General features: G+C 39.4%; 1 protein-coding gene across 1 annotated transcript; it reads right to left on the bottom strand.

The window, feature by feature from the left end:
* Positions 1–2,240: 2,240 nt before the first annotated feature.
* On the bottom strand, positions 2,241–3,606 carry LOC130467579 (uncharacterized). Its single transcript, XM_056836125.1, has 6 exons — positions 3,413–3,606; positions 3,271–3,322; positions 3,033–3,179; positions 2,831–2,942; positions 2,625–2,751; positions 2,241–2,319 (listed from the first exon to the last, which is right to left on the bottom strand). The coding sequence occupies exons 1-6, from the start codon at positions 3,604–3,606 to the stop codon at positions 2,241–2,243; spliced, it is 711 nt and encodes a 236-aa protein (XP_056692103.1).
* Between the last annotated feature and the right edge of the window lie 14,868 nt (positions 3,607–18,474).

Genomic DNA, 18,474 nt, shown 5'->3' with positions numbered 1-18,474 from the left:
GTGCATACGTAGATTGGAATGAGTTTTAGAAAGTTAAAACTATGCATATTAATCATGTAATAAGAATCAAATGAGTCCTTAGGTTCTTTAGTTCAAAGTTGGGAGCGGAAATGTCATTTTAGCTCTAAACATGACCTATAACGACCTAATGAGCCTTAAATGTGCATAAATAGATTCGAATGAGTTTTAGAAAGTTAAAACTATGTATATTAGTCATGTAATAAGAATCAAATGAGTCCTTAGGTTCTTTAGTTCAAAGTTGGGAGCGGAAATGTCATTTTAGCTCTAAACATGACCTATAACGACCTAATGAGCCTTAAATGTGCATAAATAGATTCGAATGAGTTTTAGAAAGTTAAAACTATGCATATTAGTCATGTAATAAGAATCAAATGAGTCCTTAGGTTCTTTAGTTCAAAGTTGGGAGCGGAAATGTCATTTTAGCTCTAAACATGACCTATAACGACCTAATGAGCCTTAAATGTGCATAAATAGATTCGAATGAGTTTTAGAAAGTTAAAACTATGTATATTAGTCATGTAATAAGAATCAAATGAGTCCTTAGGTTCTTTAGTTCAAAGTTGGGAGCGGAAATGTCATTTTAGCTCTAAACATGACCTATAACGACCTAATGAGCCTTAAATGTGCATAAATAGATTCGAATGAGTTTTAGAAAGTTAAAACTATGTATATTAGTCATGTAATAAGAATCAAATGAGTCCTTAGGTTCTTTAGTTCAAAGTTGGGAGCGGAAATGTCATTTTAGCTCTAAACATGACCTATAACGACCTAATGAGCCTTAAATGTGCATAAATAGATTCGAATGAGTTTTAGAAAGTTAAAACTATGCATATTAATCATGTAATAAGAATCAAATGAGTCCTTAGGTTCTTTAGTTCAAAGTTGGGAGCGGAAATGTCATTTTAGCTCTAAACATGACCTATAACGACCCAATGAGCCTTAAATGTGCATACGTAGATTGGAATGAGTTTTAGAAAGTTAAAACTATGCATATTAATCATGTAATAAGAATCAAATGAGTCCTTAGGTTCTTTAGTTCAAAGTTGGGAGCGGAAATGTCATTTTAGCTCTAAATATGACCTATAACGACCTAATGAGCCTTAAATGTGCATAAATAGATTCGAATGAGTTTTAGAAAGTTAAAACTATGCATATTAGTCATGTAATAAGAATCAAATGAGTCCTTAGGTTCTTTAGTTCAAAGTTGGGAGCGGAAATGTCATTTTAGCTCTGAACATGACCTATAACGACCTAATGAGCCTTAAATGTGCATAAATAGATTCGAATGAGTTTTAGAAAGTTAAAACTATGTATATTAGTCATGTAATAAGAATCAAATGAGTCCTTAGGTTCTTTAGTTCAAAGTTGGGAGCGGAAATGTCATTTTAGCTCTAAACATGACCTATAACGACCTAATGAGCCTTAAATGTGCAAAATAGATTCGAATGAGTTTTAGAAAGTTAAAACTATGCATATTAATCATGTAATAAGAATCAAATGAGTCCTTAGGTTCTTTAGTTCAAAGTTGGGAGCGGAAATGTCATTTTAGCTCTAAACATGACCTATAACGACCCAATGAGCCTTAAATGTGCATACGTAGATTGGAATGAGTTTTAGAAAGTTAAAACTATGCATATTAATCATGTAATAAGAATCAAATGAGTCCTTAGGTTCTTTAGTTCAAAGTTGGGAGCGGAAATGTCATTTTAGCTCTAAACATGACCTATAACGACCTAATGAGCCTTAAATGTGCATAAATAGATTCGAATGAGTTTTAGAAAGTTAAAACTATGTATATTAGTCATGTAATAAGAATCAAATGAGTCCTTAGGTTCTTTAGTTCAAAGTTGGGAGCGGAAATGTCATATTAATCAATATAGAACATAGAGAGTGTAAAATTGTTCTCACCATAAGAAGTGTTCTTACATAAGGAGGTGTTCTCACCGGATTCCTCCCCTATATATATATATATATATATATATATATATATATATATATATAAAGAAAAAAGAGGAGATGAACGATGAATGTTCAATAAGCACTTGTGTCTTCATGCATAATCCAGGTATAAATTATTTGAACTTTCCCCAACCTATTGTAATACTCCGTATTTCTGAACTTACCTCTCCCAAAAAAGTAAATGCTCTCAATGCACCTCAATGCAAGAGCATACATGCATATTAGCAATATAAGCTAACAGTAAAGCCTAGAAAAGAGCATCACAAAATCACTCTCGGCAAAATCGTAGTCAGTATAGCCTCTGATCCCAACCTTTCAATAGATGTTAACAGTATCAGCCTGGTTAATATCAAGGTAAGAGTGTTTAGAGATTTTAATGACAGTATCTCTACTTTTACTATAGCTACTAACTGCTATAACATTCCAGAATCCAGAAACTTCACCAGAAAAAAAAGCTCTTTTGAAAACGCCTTTTATCCTTCTTTTGATCAAGGGTAACTATTGCATAGATCATGGCCTCCAGCCGCACTAACAGTCATATCTTCACAAATCATAAGTTATTATTTCCCTCGTTCATTCATATCACAGCAACCAGTATAATAATGTTAAATGGTGCTTGAAACTAAAACTTGTTAAATTCTTACCACAAGGGATCATTCAACTGCAGGTGTGCAACAATGCCTCTGCATGTCCTTAAAGGAAGCATTCCAGACAGGTCAGCTAGCATGTCAACTCTAGCCCCAAGACAAACTATCACAACATCATATTCATCTGGATGAACAAACTGCAGCCAGTCAGCTCAATGGAAGGCACACTCTATCGCTCGTTTAAAGACAGAATGAGAAATAACCTCCCACTTCACTTAGTGAAGTGACAACTTTCTTGTGCAAAGCTATTTCCTTGCCAGGGAAACCTGTTGATAACAACCTCTTGGCCAAATGTTCACTTGCAAGAAAAAGTGCCTGGCATAAAAAAATCAATCAAATACATATACCACATACATATGCTCAGCACATAATATGATAATACAATTAGTGAGATGATCCTCACACCTTAAGATAGTGGTGGGGATTAACATTCATAGCTTTAGGCATAAAGAAGGCTCTGTTCAAAGGCGTAGATAAATTTGGTATAAGCTCTCTTGCAGCAACTTCATCAACGGCCTGTATTGGACAACTTGCTAGACAATTTTGAGCATTCTGCTTATAACAATCAACCCGAGTTTATCCATTTTGGAGACATATTCTTATTTACATCCCACATTCTGCAAATTAGGTGAAGATAAATTACTTGATGCATGACATCCAAAATCTTTTCACTAACAGCTGGTCTCAATATGCCCCTGAAGTGAAGCTTACACCATGAGATATTTCACTAAGAATTATATTATAAGCATTGGCTTTATGAGATAAATTCAAGAAAAAAGACTAACGTTCTTCGAACAATGAAATCAGTAGTGTTGAGTGGAAAGTGAGGACTAGAAGCTGCCGTGGCAGCAGCTTCTGCAACATTTAGAAGATTCAAAAACTCAGTCCAGCATTCTTCACCCCTCCATAGAAGCTTCACTGATATAATATATGATGACTTAATGAGAAAAGCATCCAAAATAGTAAATATGGACAACATGAATTATTCACATAAAAAAAACAGTAACCTTTAGGGGAACGAGGCCTCCAGCAACACCAGAAGCGCCGCCAGCAATGCCAACATCATCAAAAATGTCAACTTTTACTTTCAATTCTTTGGGGCTGTGCTGCCAAAACAAACAAACTATCGTATCTTAAAATTGAATACCCTGGTTTATGAAAACTGAAATGCAAGTATAATTGAAATACCCTAATTTGTGAAAACTGAAATGCAAGTATAATTGAAATACCCAATTTAAAAACTGAAATGCATGGTATAATTATAATTGAAAGAGAAAGGTTGAGAGTTGAGAAGAGAGAGATGCGTACGAATAGCAAATGCCACGCCACGGACAAGCCAGCAAAGCCGGCACCGAGCACAGCGCACCTAGTTCGCCAAGAAAACTAACCTAGCACGAGAAATTCAAACAAAAATGAAATTCAAGCAGGAATTCAAACAAAAAACAGATGGAGTTAGGTCGAGCAGGAATTCAAACAACAAACAGGGGCAATTAGGTCGATGAACAAGGGAAATCAAACAAAAATGAAATGAAGTGGAAAATGCACGAGAAAAAAGAGGATTATTACCCAAATAATTGCAAATAAAAACTAACCTAGCTTCACAAATCGATTGTGTGAAACAGATGGAGTCGCGCGAAGGTAGGAAAGACGACGGTGGGGAAACTCTCCTTCAGATGGTGGTGGTGGAGCCGTGCGGTGAGGAAGGTGGTGGTGGTGGTTATGGTGGTGGTGGAGTCGCGCGGTGAGGATAGTTATGCGTTGGAAGAGATGTGAAGTACGACGAGATGTGAAGAGATCTAGCTTATCTGTTTGGCGGTGGTTGTAATTGATTTAAATTTAATGTAGCCTATTGAGGCGGGCAATTAAAAGCCCCCTTCAACAGAAAGACCCTATTGAGGCGGGCAATTAAAAGCCCCCTTCAACAGCTTCTTTCTATTGAGGCGGGCAAGGAAAGCCCCCTTCAACAGCTTCTGTAGAAGCGAACACCACAAAAGCCCGCCTCAATAGAATAGTAAAATATTTGACCCGCGTTGACTAAGTAGCTATTGAGGCGCGCTTATGTATGCCCCCCTCAACAAGGGGGCTACAACAGGGGTTTTTTCCACTAGTGTAGTCTTCCCAAAGTAAGTATCTATGCAAATGATTATGACATTGCCATGTCCACATAGTTCAAGAAACAGAACTACTAGTCATCTTGCATTCTAATCGTCTAACGTTTTCTATGCGTCCAATTTTATAGAAAACTCCGACTAGGGACCATTTTCAACCTTTGACATTCAAGTTCACTTGATAGACATTTCTTAGTCACAGGACTGGTCCTGACAGTCTATCTTGAATATATCGTCAAATTTGAAGGGACTCATCATTTAATAAACCACAAATTAAATAGAAAAATGAATTCTTTTCATTTTTTGTGAATGATTAACCAATAATGTTTTACAAAGATTTAAACTCTAAAACTTTAAAACATTAAACAGGGATATCAAAGCCATTCTCCAATATGCTTGATTCCCATAGCTGCAGTGTGCGAGTTGTGCTTCGCCTGCGGCAGAGGTTTAGTCAATGGATCTGATATGTTGTCATCAGTTCCAATCTTTTTTATCTCGACTTCTTTTCTTTCAACGAACTCTCGTAGAAGGTGAAATCTACGAAGTACATGCTTGACTCTCTGGTGGTGTCTAGGCTCCTTTGCCTGTGCAATAGCTCCGTTATTATCACAATACAGGGCTATTGGTCCTTTAATGGAGGGGACTACACCAAGTTCACCTATGAACTTCCTTAGCCATATAGCTTCCTTTGCTGCTTCATGTGCAACAATGTACTCCGCTTCAGTTGTAGAATCCGCAATGGTGCTTTGCTTTGCACTTTTCCAGCTTACTGCACCTCCGTTGAGGCAGAACACAAACCTAGAATGTGATCTGAAATCATCTTTGTCGGTTTGGAAACTTGCGTCCGTATAGCCTTTAACAATTAATTTATCATCTCCACCATAGACCAGGAAGTCATCTTTGTGCCTTTTCAGGTACTTCAGAATAATTGGCAGCAGTCCAATGCGCCTCTCCTAGGTCTGACTGGTATCTGCTCGTAGCACTGAGTGCGTACGCAACATCCGGGCGTGTACATATCATAGCATACATTATTGAACCAATCAATGATGCATATGGAATCTCATTCATTCGTCTACGCTCATCAAGTGTTTTTGGGCACTGAGTCTTGCTTAGAGTTATTCCATGAGACATGGGTAGGTAGCCTCGCTTGGAGTCTGCCATCTTGAACCTATCAAGCACCTTATTGATATAAGTGCTTTGACTGAGTCCAATCATCTTTTTATATCTATCTCTGTAAATCTTGATGCCCAATATGTACTGTGCTTCTCCTAGATCTTTCATCGAAAAACATTTCCCAAGCCAAATCTTGACAGAGTTCAATATAGGAATGTCATTTCCGATAAGTAATATGTCGTCGACATATAATACTAGGAAAGCAATTTTGCTCCCACTGACCTTCTTGTATACACAAGATTCGTCTGCGTTCTTGATGAAACCAAAGTCACTGGCTGCTTCATCAAAACGTATATTCCAGCTCCTGGATGCCTGCTTCAATCCGTAGATTGATTTCTTTAGCTTGCATACCTTTTTAGCATTCTTTGGATCCTCAAAACCTTCAGGCTGTGTCATAAACACAGTTTCTGTTAAAACGCCGTTTAAGAAAGCAGTTTTGACATCCATCTGCCATATTTCGTAATCGTAATATGCAGCGATTGCTAACATTATCCGAATAGATTTTAGCATTGCAACTGGTGAAAAGGTTTCATCGTAATCCACGCCGTGGACTTGCCTGTAACCTTTTGCAACCAATCTAGCTTTGAAAACTTCAAGTTTCCCATCCTTGTCCTTTTTCAGTTTGAAAACCCATTTGCTTCCAATGGCTTGGTAGCCATCTGGCAAATCGACCAAATCCCATACTTGGTTTTCAGACATGGAGTCTAATTTAGATTGCATGGCTTCTTGCCATTGCTTGGAGCTAGGGCTCGTCATAGCTTTTTTGTAAGTCGCAGGTTCATCACTTTCAAGTAATAGAACGTCATAGCTCTCGTTCGTCAAAATACCTAAGTACCTTTCCGGTTGAGATCTATATCTTTGCGATCTACGCGGGGTAACATTTCTAGATTGACCAGGATTCTCACCAGATTCTTCTAAAGATCTCTGAGTTTCATCCTGAATGTCATTTTGAGCATTCTCTAGAGTTTGTTGTTCGACTCGAATTTCTTCGAGGTCTACTTTTCTCCCACTTGTCATTTTGGAAATGTGATCTTTCTCCAAAAAGACACCATCTCGAGCAACAAACACCTTGTTCTCAGATGTATTGTAGAAGTAATACCCCTTTGTTTCCTTTGGATAGCCCACAAGGATACATTTGTCAGATTTTGGATGAAGTTTGTCTGAAATTAATCGTTTGACGTATACTTCACATTCCCAAATCTTAAGAAAAGACACATTTGGAGGCTTTCCAAACCATAACTCATATGCAGTCTTTTCGACAGCTTTAGACGGAGCTCTATTTATAGTGAGTGCAGCTGTATTTAGTGCATGTCCCCAAAATTCTAATGGAAGTTTGGCCTGACCCATCATTGACCTGACCATGTCTAGCAAGGTTCTGTTCCTCCGTTCCGACACACCGTTCCATTGTGGTGTTCCAGGAGGAGTCAATTCTGATAGAATTCCACATTCTTTCAGATGGTCATCAAATTCATAGCTCAGATATTCACCGCCTCTATCAGACCGCAGTGCCTTAATCTTCTTGCCTAATTGATTCTCTACTTCACTCTGAAATTCCTTGAATTTGTCAAAGGACTCAGACTTATGCTTCATTAGGTAGACATAACCATATCTACTGAAGTCATCAGTGAAAGTGATAAAGTAGCTGAAAACATCTTAGGTAAGCAAAAGCCTTTTGCTAATAGTCTAGAAACTATTCTTGGTTGATAGGTACGTCTAAGAACTTATTAGGTAAACCTATCGATTTTGCCACGACATAAAAGGAATCCTTACTTATATCGTTGAGTTTCACCAAAACTAACATGTACTCACAATTATTTGTGTACCTTACCCCTTTAGTATCGATAAGTAACACCTCGCTATGGCGGAAAACTATTACTAGATTGATGTAAAGGATATCCAAGCAAGTGTATAATTTGGCATGGCACCTTTTAACTCAATTTTTAAGTTTGGAACTTAAGGCTCTTACTATGTTGGTTAGATTTTAAGTGAACTAAAATCCTTAATCATGCAACATAATCAAGCTTTGATCTCATGCATTTTAAGACATATTTAAAAGCAATAAATAACTTAAAACATGCATAAGATAAATGTGATCTAGTATGGCCCGACTTCATCTTGAAGCTTTAACTTCAAAGTCCGTCTTGAAAATCTCCATGGGAGGAACCATTTTCGTCAAATAGGATAAGCTATAATTAAAACTAATTACAACTATTTGATGGTACGCAGACCATATTTGAATTGAAAAACAACTTTGGTACTTTAGACCAATTACATTCAAATTAATGGTACGCAGACCATATTTTCTATCCTATTTGGGCCATACTAGTCACTTCATAACCTGCAAAACAGTACATATACAATATATACCATTCACCCATTCATTATCATGAATGGCCCACATAGCTGGTTAGTAAAACACATTATGCATCACATAAACATTTGCAGCAATTAATCAAGGGCACCAATAATCTACAAATTATTCAGTCCTTATTAATTCTAATCAAGTTGTTTTAACCTTAAGGATTTGTAGACCTAATCAAGAGTTTATGACTAAAAAGGGCTCCCACTTAAACCAATACATTCATATGCTTTACTAATTTTAAACATAAAAATGTATTTCTAGTCTAACCGGAAACATACAAATTTAATTAAAATTTAAAGCTCATATAAATTTATAATTGAATCCAAAAAGTTTAATTTAATTTCAGTCGTATTTAAATTAATTCATGATTTTAATTTTAGTAAAATAATTAGAATAAATAAAATTTATTATAATTACAATATTCAAAATTAAAATCCAAGAAAATAATTTAAATTATTAATTTTAAAATTAATTAAAATTACGTAAACTGAAAATTTCAAATTAAAATTTCAAAACGATCTAATCGCAACGCAACAATCCCACGCAACGCACGCCCATGGGCCACACGCACACAGCCATCGCTGGCCATGTGCGCGCAGCCCATGCGCTGCGTCGCATCGCTGCTGCTCACCATCGCAAGGCATCAATCGAACACGCGAGCTGGTGCTCGCTGCGCGCGCCAGCGCTCGATGTACGCGAGCCATCGCTCGCTGCGCGCCCCAGCGCTCGATTTATGCGAGCCATCGCTCGCTGCGCGCCTGCCTTTCCTGCACGCGAGCTTGCGCTCATCGCACGAGGCAGCAGTATGCGAGCTGGCGCTCGCTGCGCGCGAGCCATCGACGCTGTGCGTAGCGCTCGTGGCACGCGAGCTTGCGCTCGCTGCGCGCGAGGCTCCGCATGCTTGCGCGAGGCAGTGCGCGCTGTGGCGCAGCACGCTTGCTGCCCACACACGACTGCACGTGCCTTGCTCTCGCCCCTGCCCATGCGCCCATTGCTCACAGCCCACGACACAGGGCAGGGCTGCTGCCTTGTGCTCGTGCACCATGCCCTTGCTCGCTGCATTCGTACCGCATGAGCGACGAGCTCCCTTGCTCGTCGTCGCATGCCCGCACTATACAACACCTCTTAAGGGTAACACGTAGCGTCCATTGCTTTGTGCGTGCAAGTTATATGAGCGAATCGCATAAAAATTAAAAATTTATATTCAAAATTAATGACAAATTAATAAATAATATTAATTTCATAATTTTAGGGCGAAAAATCGAAAATTTATTATTTAATTGATTTCCGATTAACATGGATTCAAGTCGAGGTCATAAAAATTTAAAATTTTTATGGTGGTTTTTAATCATAGGTATCTAATTAAATTATAACTAATTATGAAAATCAAATTAATTCTAAATTATTCCAATTTTCAACAAATTAATCATAATTAGAAATTAGATTGCATAATTAACAAGGCTAGGCATTCAAACTTGTTAAACATATACAGTAGGTCAATCAAAAATTCAAGATTTATCAACAAGAATCGCAAATATTTAATTTAACATCTTAAATTTACGAAATTTTGCATTCGAAAAACTAAAACCTTCGAAAAGTCATAGTTAGGCTTCGAATTTGAGAATTCTGGGTTCGGCCGAAAAATACTTTTTTTGTCAAAATTGTAGAATGCCTATTACATACGGAATTGACACAAAAATCACTCGATTAGGATGAGTAACGAAGAAACTGCCGAAAAACTGCGTACGTATAATTAAATAAACGCAATTTGCAATTAATTTACAATTACGAAAATTAATCACCCCTTTTTAATTCTTGCAAATTTGTAATATTTAACCATGTTTATGCAATTTAGATTATGGAAATAATAAGAGGCTCGTGATACCACTGTTAGGTTATGATACATATGACAATACATAAATCATGCGGAAAAACCATAAAGCCAGGAAAGCATATTATTTACACATAATCATTTAGCATAGTATAGATGCATACACTTTGTAGCGTGCCTTCCCTTGCTGCGTCCGAACCGAACAAGAATAAGTCTTTAGGACTCCAAGTGTCGTCCCTCCGTAGATAGTCCACAGTACGTCCGGATCCGCCTCAAGATTGACCAACTAGAATCGCCCTTAAGGTGCTTAGGAATTTCGGTTATTATTGTGCAAGAGTGTGGCTGAATTTTATTTCAAAAACTTACCCTTTGAATACTTCAATCGTTCGTATAAATTATGACCCTAGGCCCTTATTTATAGAGGTTTGGAAAGGGAACTGGAATCCTAGTAGGATACGATTTAATTAAACTTAGAATCCTACAAGGACTCTATTTAATTAAATAATCCTAATAGGAATAGGAATTTAATCATACATCAAATCCTAATAGTTTTAGGAATTATGCATGGACACAAACACATACACGAGCATGACCCGCAAGCATGCAGGCCATGCCCGCGCACAGCCCACACGCCCACAAAGCCCATGCGAGCTACCGCAGCCCACGAGGCTGCCATGGCCTAAGCTGCGCGCTGGGCCTGCCTTGCGGTAGGCCTGCCGCAGCCTTGGGCTGTGTTGTGGCGCGCCATTGCTTGCTGGGCGATGGCCTGGCTTCGTGCTGGGCCTTCGTCCGGCAGGCCTCGTCCGATGCTTATTCGTACGATACGCTTCCGATAAAATTCCCGGTTTTCGGAATTTCTTTCCGATACGAACAATATTTAATATTTCCGATTCCGGAATTAATTTCCGTTTCGAACAAATATTTAATATTTCCGTTTCCGGAATTATTTTCCGAGTCCGATAATATTTCCGATTCTGACAATATTTCCGTTTCCGGCAATTTTTCCGATTCCGGCAATATTTCCATTTCCGATAATATTTTCCGATACGTACCATGTTTCCGTTTCCGGCAACATCTACGACTTGGATAATATTTATATTTCCGATACGATCCATATTTCCGTTTCCGGCAATATCATCGTTTCCGGAGTATTCATTTCTTGCTTGTGACGATCTCAGCTCCCACTGAAACCAAGATCCGTCGATTCCGAATATCCATAGATAGAGTATTTAATGCCATTAAATACTTGATCCGTTTACGTACTATTTGTATGACCCTACGGGTTCAGTCAAGAGTAAGCTGTGGATTAATATCATTAATTCCACTTGAACTGAAGCGGCCTCTAGCTAGGCATTCAGCTCACTTGATCTCACTGAATTATTAACTAATTAATTAATACTGAACCGCACTTACTAGACTTAACAGAGAATGCATACTTGGACCAAGGGCATTATTTCCTTCATCATGCCCATCATTTCCAAAGTCCAAATCTGCTCTTACACCACCATTAGCATAATGACCATATAACTTGTTTGGATACGTCCTGTTGATATACCCTTGAGCCGTCCCTATGCTACTCATTGGCTTTGATTGATGTAAACTCGTGACACTAGCTTGAGGCTGCAAATTGTGAGTCCTAGCAGATATAATCCTCGTGCATACCTATACAAATTATCCTATCTCATTCAACCCATCTTTCAAACCGTATTGAGTCACGAATAAAAAGGGAAAACAAATGAAAAATACAAAAAAGAAATAAATAATAAAAAAAATAAAATGTGAATAATAAAAAAAAGAACTTTGCAAAGCGCCTCTAAAGGTAGTCTAAAAAGAAAAAGAAGCATTCAGCGCACCAAAAAATATCCGCCCAGAAATAATTTTCAGCGCCCACAGCTGGGCGCCGAAATCTATAACGTCCCAGCCTGGGCGCTGAATCTCTTTGCTTGCCAAATTTTGTCCGGAAGTGATCGTCATTTTATCCGCACATGCACGGAAAAATAACGAACACTTGGGGTGGTACAACACGTATTCAGATATACGTACCAAAAAATACATGTACTCAAAAAAAATTATGTACTCAAAAAATATAAAACAAATTTTTGGCTTACGGCAAAGCGGCAGATTAAAATAATAATAAACTTCACTTATTCTACCGTTTCAAATAATATGTTTCCACCTCAGAACGTACTTGTTTAAAATCGGCATCCTAAGAAACCATTTTCTAGGCTAAGAACTACGCAAGACCTGATTCCAAATTAAATCTATTTAAGGCAGATACGTAGGCAATCCATGATTCGGTCCAACCAATATTAAAGCCTATAGAATAACAAGAATAAAAAATAGAAGTCCCTTATTGAAATTTAATTACTTGCAATCCAAGTCAAAAGAAAAATTTAAGTCAAAGGAAGAATCCAAGTCATCAAAATGTCAAAATTAATGAGCACACATCGAAAAATAATAAGGGCACGTACCCTTGCCAGAAGGAGCACTCACACTCCTAGGCACTTAGCCAAGACTCAAAAGATCGCTTTGCCTCAATTGAATGGGGGCTAGCGCAAACGTCCATGACCTCTAAAATACTCGACTTGACCCTCCCTAAAGCGAACTAACTCACTTAAAGACTTTCTTTCACCACTAGACATAAGTCGTTCGCTTAAAGACCTTCTTTCACCACTAGACACAGTCATGATCGCCAACAAGTAGCAAAGGCAGTAAGCCTGCAAAAAAGAGAATTTTTCCACGGCGTCGCCCCATCGTTCCTTCGAACTCAGGGCACCCGTTCATGGTAATTCAAATGCTTGCGAATCCCCTTTGAAAAAAAAAAAAATCAGACATTGTCAATAGAACTTGGCACTTAACCAAGGCTCACCCTACTCAGACATATGACACGGGCATTTAAAATCGAAATCTAAAAGCATCATTAATGGGAAGACATAATAGCAATTGGGGGCTAAAAATTGAAATGAAAGAGCTAGGGAAAAAACTAAGTATACCTTGACCTTTTGTGCAGACATACACCAAGTAAATCTAAGTCGATTTGAAAACAGTTTATATTCCCGCAATTCTGGAAAAGATGGCCCTAAAAGCCTAAAGCATATGCCAAACGGGCACAAGTATATCTTGACGCCTGCACCCTGGATTCCAGCAAATCCTTAGACAGCGTTCCAAAAATCGTAACAGTATTTTGATTCACTCATGTAATCCTGTACGAACCCTTCTATAAGTCAACTTGCTTAGGACACCTTGGATTGTACACAATAGGACTCGGATTTTAAATAATTTCCATATAATTTTCAAAGACTTTTTTGAGCATAATAAAGTGTCGTTGGTTTAATCTAAGTATGCGCTTATCCCGATGTTGCAAGTGAGTCAAAAAGATTTCTAAATATGATTATGGGTAAAGAAAGGCACCTAGCTTTTGGCCAAGTCATACTTCAACATGTGACTACCTTGACCATGGCAATGTCGCACAATACGACATTTGCAAGAGAAGTAGCAGATCACTACTCGAACGTACCTCGCACTAAACGAGTCTGGTTCAAACTATTCATGATCCCAGTTACCATGAATGCATAAAGACGTATGCAAAGCATTATAACACCAAGCCAATCCCGTAGCTACAGTTGGAGGCTTGAGAAAAACACTCTAAAAACGCTCGAAATGACGATTTCATCGCAAATTCTCGAAGCTAATGCTATACATATGTCATAGGGGCACAATCCTAAGCTTTAATCGCGTAAAACGAACCTTAGAATGACTACAACCCCTCCCAAACTCTAAGGGCTACTTAGAATATATAAAGTCACCCCAGTAACAAGGGTAACTGAAAATCGCGAGTCACCAAAACTCCGATCAAACCACTGCACATAACGCTCGCCCTATAAAGCGCCCGTTACATAGTCTACATCGTTCCAAAGCAAAAGCGAAAAAAAAAATCAAAAAAGAAACTGTCAAAGTTCTGCCCAGAAATCATTTTCAACGCCCAGAGCTGGGCGCCGATATCTTTAACGCCCCAGCCTAGGCGCTGAATCTTTCTGCTAGCCAAGTTTTGCCCAGATATAAAAATAAGAAAGAAACACCTATGAATCCTTGCGTCGAACGAAGTAATAAGCCGTGCAAACCCACGCAGAAGGTGTTACACTTGTTCAAACACCTGAACGAGGCATGATGAAGTACTCCAATACAAAAATAATAATGATATCCCAAACGCCTCGAGGAATGTTCTAAGACACGTCGTTAGGCCACACAAGCCTACGTTGCACCATAAGTTCAACCGTCCCACGGTACAAGTCCATAAAAGGAGAGTAAGACATATTGCACTAATGTAGGCACGACCAAGAGCATGTGTAAAAGAGGCAAAAAATTACTTATCGCCCAAATTCAAAATGCAAGCCACACGACTTCTACATTAAGGATTAAAGGTAGCAAAGTATTACCTACCACGAAAGGGATAGCTCGCACCTACACGAGCGGAACCCCAAAGCACCTTCCTCGAAGGAACTTACAAAAATCGTACGCCAAAAGGAAGCTTCCCAACGTGCATACTTGGGGGCTCCAAGCTACGAAACGACCATAGTAAAATAAAAAAAAATCTCGAAGCAAATGTTTGAACAATCGGAAGGGCACGATGTTTGAGCCCACTTCATGAATAGGCCTGAACCCTAGCAAGCTTCTAAGCAAACTATTCAAAATCAGTCATTGCTCAAAAAACATCAAGCAAACTGATTAATGGACCGCACACAACGGCCATTCTATGAACACTCGTTCGCACATACATATCATCATTCACGAATGCATTCAAAAGAAAAAAAATATATATACAAGAGCGATCAAAGTCTTACGCCTCAAGGTATGTTCCTCGGGCCAAATAGACTCGCCCAACGATTGCAATAACTGTACGCCTTAAGAGAAACAGTTCCTTAAAATAATCGCTCCAAAACGACAAGCACCGTAGTCCACCAATCGGCTACGGCTTCTCAAGAAAATCATCACGTTCTAAAGATAAAGAAAAAACAAAAGAGAAGAGAATACATAGAACTTCCAAGAGGCCAACTGTGTCATCAAAAGACCAGCCCAAACAACATTTTTAACGCCCCACCTGGGCGTGAATTATTTCAACGCCTAGGCCTGGGCGCCGAAAATGAACCCAGGCTCAAAAAAGGCCCTAACTTCTGTTGGGCCCTGCCGCATCCATTCGACTCGAAAATTGCCAATTTCCTTACTAAAAGTCGCTCCTCACGACTTTGTTAAGAGTAGCACACCACTACAAAGATCGCTCGCACTTACGAGCACAATCCCGAACACGATCAAGGACATTACAGAATGCGTATCCCCAAGGAACCTCTTTTACAACAAATGACCGTCAAGCACGAATGCTTGGTGGCTCGAAAGAAAATATATATTATGCAAAGTAAAAACAATATTCCCAGACTACGCTGTACGAAGTCCCGTGTTTGGATGTCTAAAAAAATAAAACCGGTTTACGACCTCAAGACAAAGGTCGCCATTGATGCTTATACATAGTCCCCTAATCAAGGACCCAGGTAGTGGCAAGATTGAGCCGTAAAGACTAGCTCAAAACCATGAAAGATGATGACCACAAGACAATGGTCCGTCTAAGCACGTTGTCAACCCACATTCAGGTTACAACTAGACCCGAGCATCCCTCGAAAGAATTCGCTCCTGCGAGAATGAATAAGAAAATAAATTCTCAAAGAAATCACAAGAACAAATGAAATAGGGACTTGCCCACCTCAATCGGGCAAGATCGCGCCACGAACCGCGCGAGTTCCAAATAGAAAAACGAATTCATGGATGTCCACCCTTAGAGGACAGGGCTCACCCACCTTCAGCGGGCGGGGTCTGCTTCACTAGCCGCGCAGATCCTCAGTTTTCGAAAAATAGAATCTTCAAAAAACAAAATGAAACAGGCTCGCCATTTTCAGCCGGCGGGGTCTACGGCACAAACCACGTAGGTCCTTATTTTCAAAAAAAATGAACACAAAACAAATTTCAAAATAGATTCGTCCACTTCTATCGGACGGGGTGTCCACCCTTAGCGGACAGGTTCGCCATCTTTAGCCGGTGGGGTCTACGTCACAAACCGCGTAGGTCCTTATTTTCAAAATTCAAAAACAGATTCGTCCACTTCTATCGGACGGGGTGTCCACCCTTAGCGGACAGGTTCACCATCTTTAGCCGGCGGGGTCTGCGTCACAAACCGCGTAGGTCCTTATTTTCAAATTTCAAAAATAGATTCATCCACTTCTATCGGACAGGGTGTCCACCCTTAGCGGACAGGCTCGCCATCTTTAGCCGGCAGGGTCTGCGTCACTAACCGCGCAGGTCCTTAATCGCTGCAGCGATAACTTTTTTCGGTTTTCCCTTTTTCCAAAAATTAAAGGATTGGTTTTCCGTTTTTCCAAAAAAGAACGATGTGCTTGATTTTCCTTCGTTTTATGTCCCATAAAAACAAGGGGGTTTTCTCGTTTAGCTAGCCTTGAAAATGAGAATCTTTAAAAACATTTTTTACCTCGTGGTTGGGCTTGGCCAGGCCCAATTACACTTTAATAGCTTTGATTTCGAAAACATCTGTAGCTACTCCCAAGGTGAGGGAGTTTCTGCGCACCTTTAGATCCTTCCAATGACAGAGTGAGGAAGTTTCTATATTTTTCGTTGACAAATCCCAATGACACGTGAGGGATATGTCGACACTTCAAGTGATGACCCTTAAGTCAAATGTTATCACTCGGGGGCTCGTGAGACTCTCGCAAAACAAGTCACATACACTATGGCTTGTGTGACACACTCCGTCTAGTACTTTGACCATTGTCTCATCCCGAGACTCAGTCAAAGAGGGGCTAACTGTAGACACCTACTTTTGTCCCCATTCCCGAAAGGGAAGGTTCGATGATGAAAAAACGTAAATCTCCACTTGACAACGCATCTCCTATAAAATAACGAATCTCAATTCCCCTTTTCATTTCACCCGAAACCTGCTATTTATAGAAACCTGCTATTTATGGAAACCTGCTAAAAATAGTAACTGCCGTAAAGGGTAGCTTCTAAAAGTGCCAAGTCATAAAAGATAGAAACCTGTCAGAATTAGGTGTTGCACTCCAACATAAATCCTAAATGAGATAGAAAACTGCGAGAATCCTATTCCTAATATGATTCGGAAATAAGAGTTACGTATTAATTAAATTCCTAACGAGCCTAGAGTTCGTAACGGGCCCAGACGCATTCCGTCATGAAATTGATACGCACTAAAAGACTCGATTAAGTCTCAAACACTACGGATCTCAGGAATCCGAATCTGACTAAGAAAACAGCCCAAACATCAATTTCAACGCCCAGCCCTGGGCGCTGAAATTGCATGGGTCCTATTTTCAACGCCCAGAGCTGGGCGCCGAAATCTTTGACGCCCAGAGCTGGGCGCTGAAATTACCTGGGTACGTGTTTTTTCCTAATTCTTCGTGGATTAGAGCTCTGCAATTCTATCTTTCCACGAACTCTTTTCTATAAATAGGGCCTTACGTTCGACGTGAAAAGGACAACAACACACAATTCATATTCTGAGTATTGACTCCAACCCTTAGCCTAAGCCTCACGCTGCGAAATTGTTCATGCGTTCTGTCCCATAATTTGAGATTCGTTAAATAAAAAGGAGAAATAGCAAAGTCAAAGTGGTTAGTTTTCTGAGAACCGTGACGCACCTCTCAAGGGTGCGTCGTAATATGTCCCTTTTCGATGATTTAATCGCTTTCCTCGCCCTTTTTATGAACTGTTAAACTAACTATATCTGATTGTTCTACCACGCCTAACAAATATAATATTTTTGGGAAATTGGATTATCATGCTAGGTCCCTTAATGCTATCTAAATCAGATAATCGCGATCGATCTAGTATTATATGTTGCATATTGCTAAAATCAACTCAGATTAGTTTAATAGTTAACGCATGTCCCTCCAATTATTTATGCTGAGCTAGTAAGGATATCCTGCCTCTGGAGTTATCGACGAGCGAGTACTCCTCTCGGTAGTTACAGTCCCCCGAACCCTCAATCTCTACCTTGCGGGTGTATGTTGAGAGATCCCCACACCAGGGATCACAAGGGAACCTACGACCGTCGTGGTCAAACATAATTGCACTCCCTTTATGTCACGATAACCGGGTTTTGTCAGTTTTTCTCATTGTTGTTAAAAACTGAATGGCGACTCCTATATTACTAGTCAATTGGGTGTAAACTCACAGGAAATCCAATTACACTTGATTGAATAAAAAGAATCGTCACACCCACGAGGGACGAGGTCACGCATTAGCCTCGTGCTTTTTCGACCCCCTCACAGCTTTGTGGGTCTTTCTGAAAACTAA

The sequence above is a fragment of the Spinacia oleracea genome, chromosome 2, assembly GCF_020520425.1.
Source record: "Spinacia oleracea cultivar Varoflay chromosome 2, BTI_SOV_V1, whole genome shotgun sequence".
NCBI lineage: Eukaryota > Viridiplantae > Streptophyta > Magnoliopsida > Caryophyllales > Amaranthaceae > Spinacia > Spinacia oleracea.
Note: the sequence above shows the minus strand (reverse complement) of the source record. Positions and strands in the feature narration are given on the sequence as shown.

Coding starts and splice junctions, on each gene's coding strand:
- LOC130467579 (XM_056836125.1), bottom strand. CDS start 3,606: ATGTTGTCCATATTTACTATTTTGGATGCTTTTCTCATTAAGTCATCA. Junction 3,180..3,270: donor TTTTGGATGTCATGCATCAA/GTAATTTATCTT, acceptor TGTTATAAGCAG/AATGCTCAAAATTGTCTAGC. Junction 2,752..2,830: donor TTCACTAAGTGAAGTGGGAG/GTTATTTCTCAT, acceptor TTGTTCATCCAG/ATGAATATGATGTTGTGATA.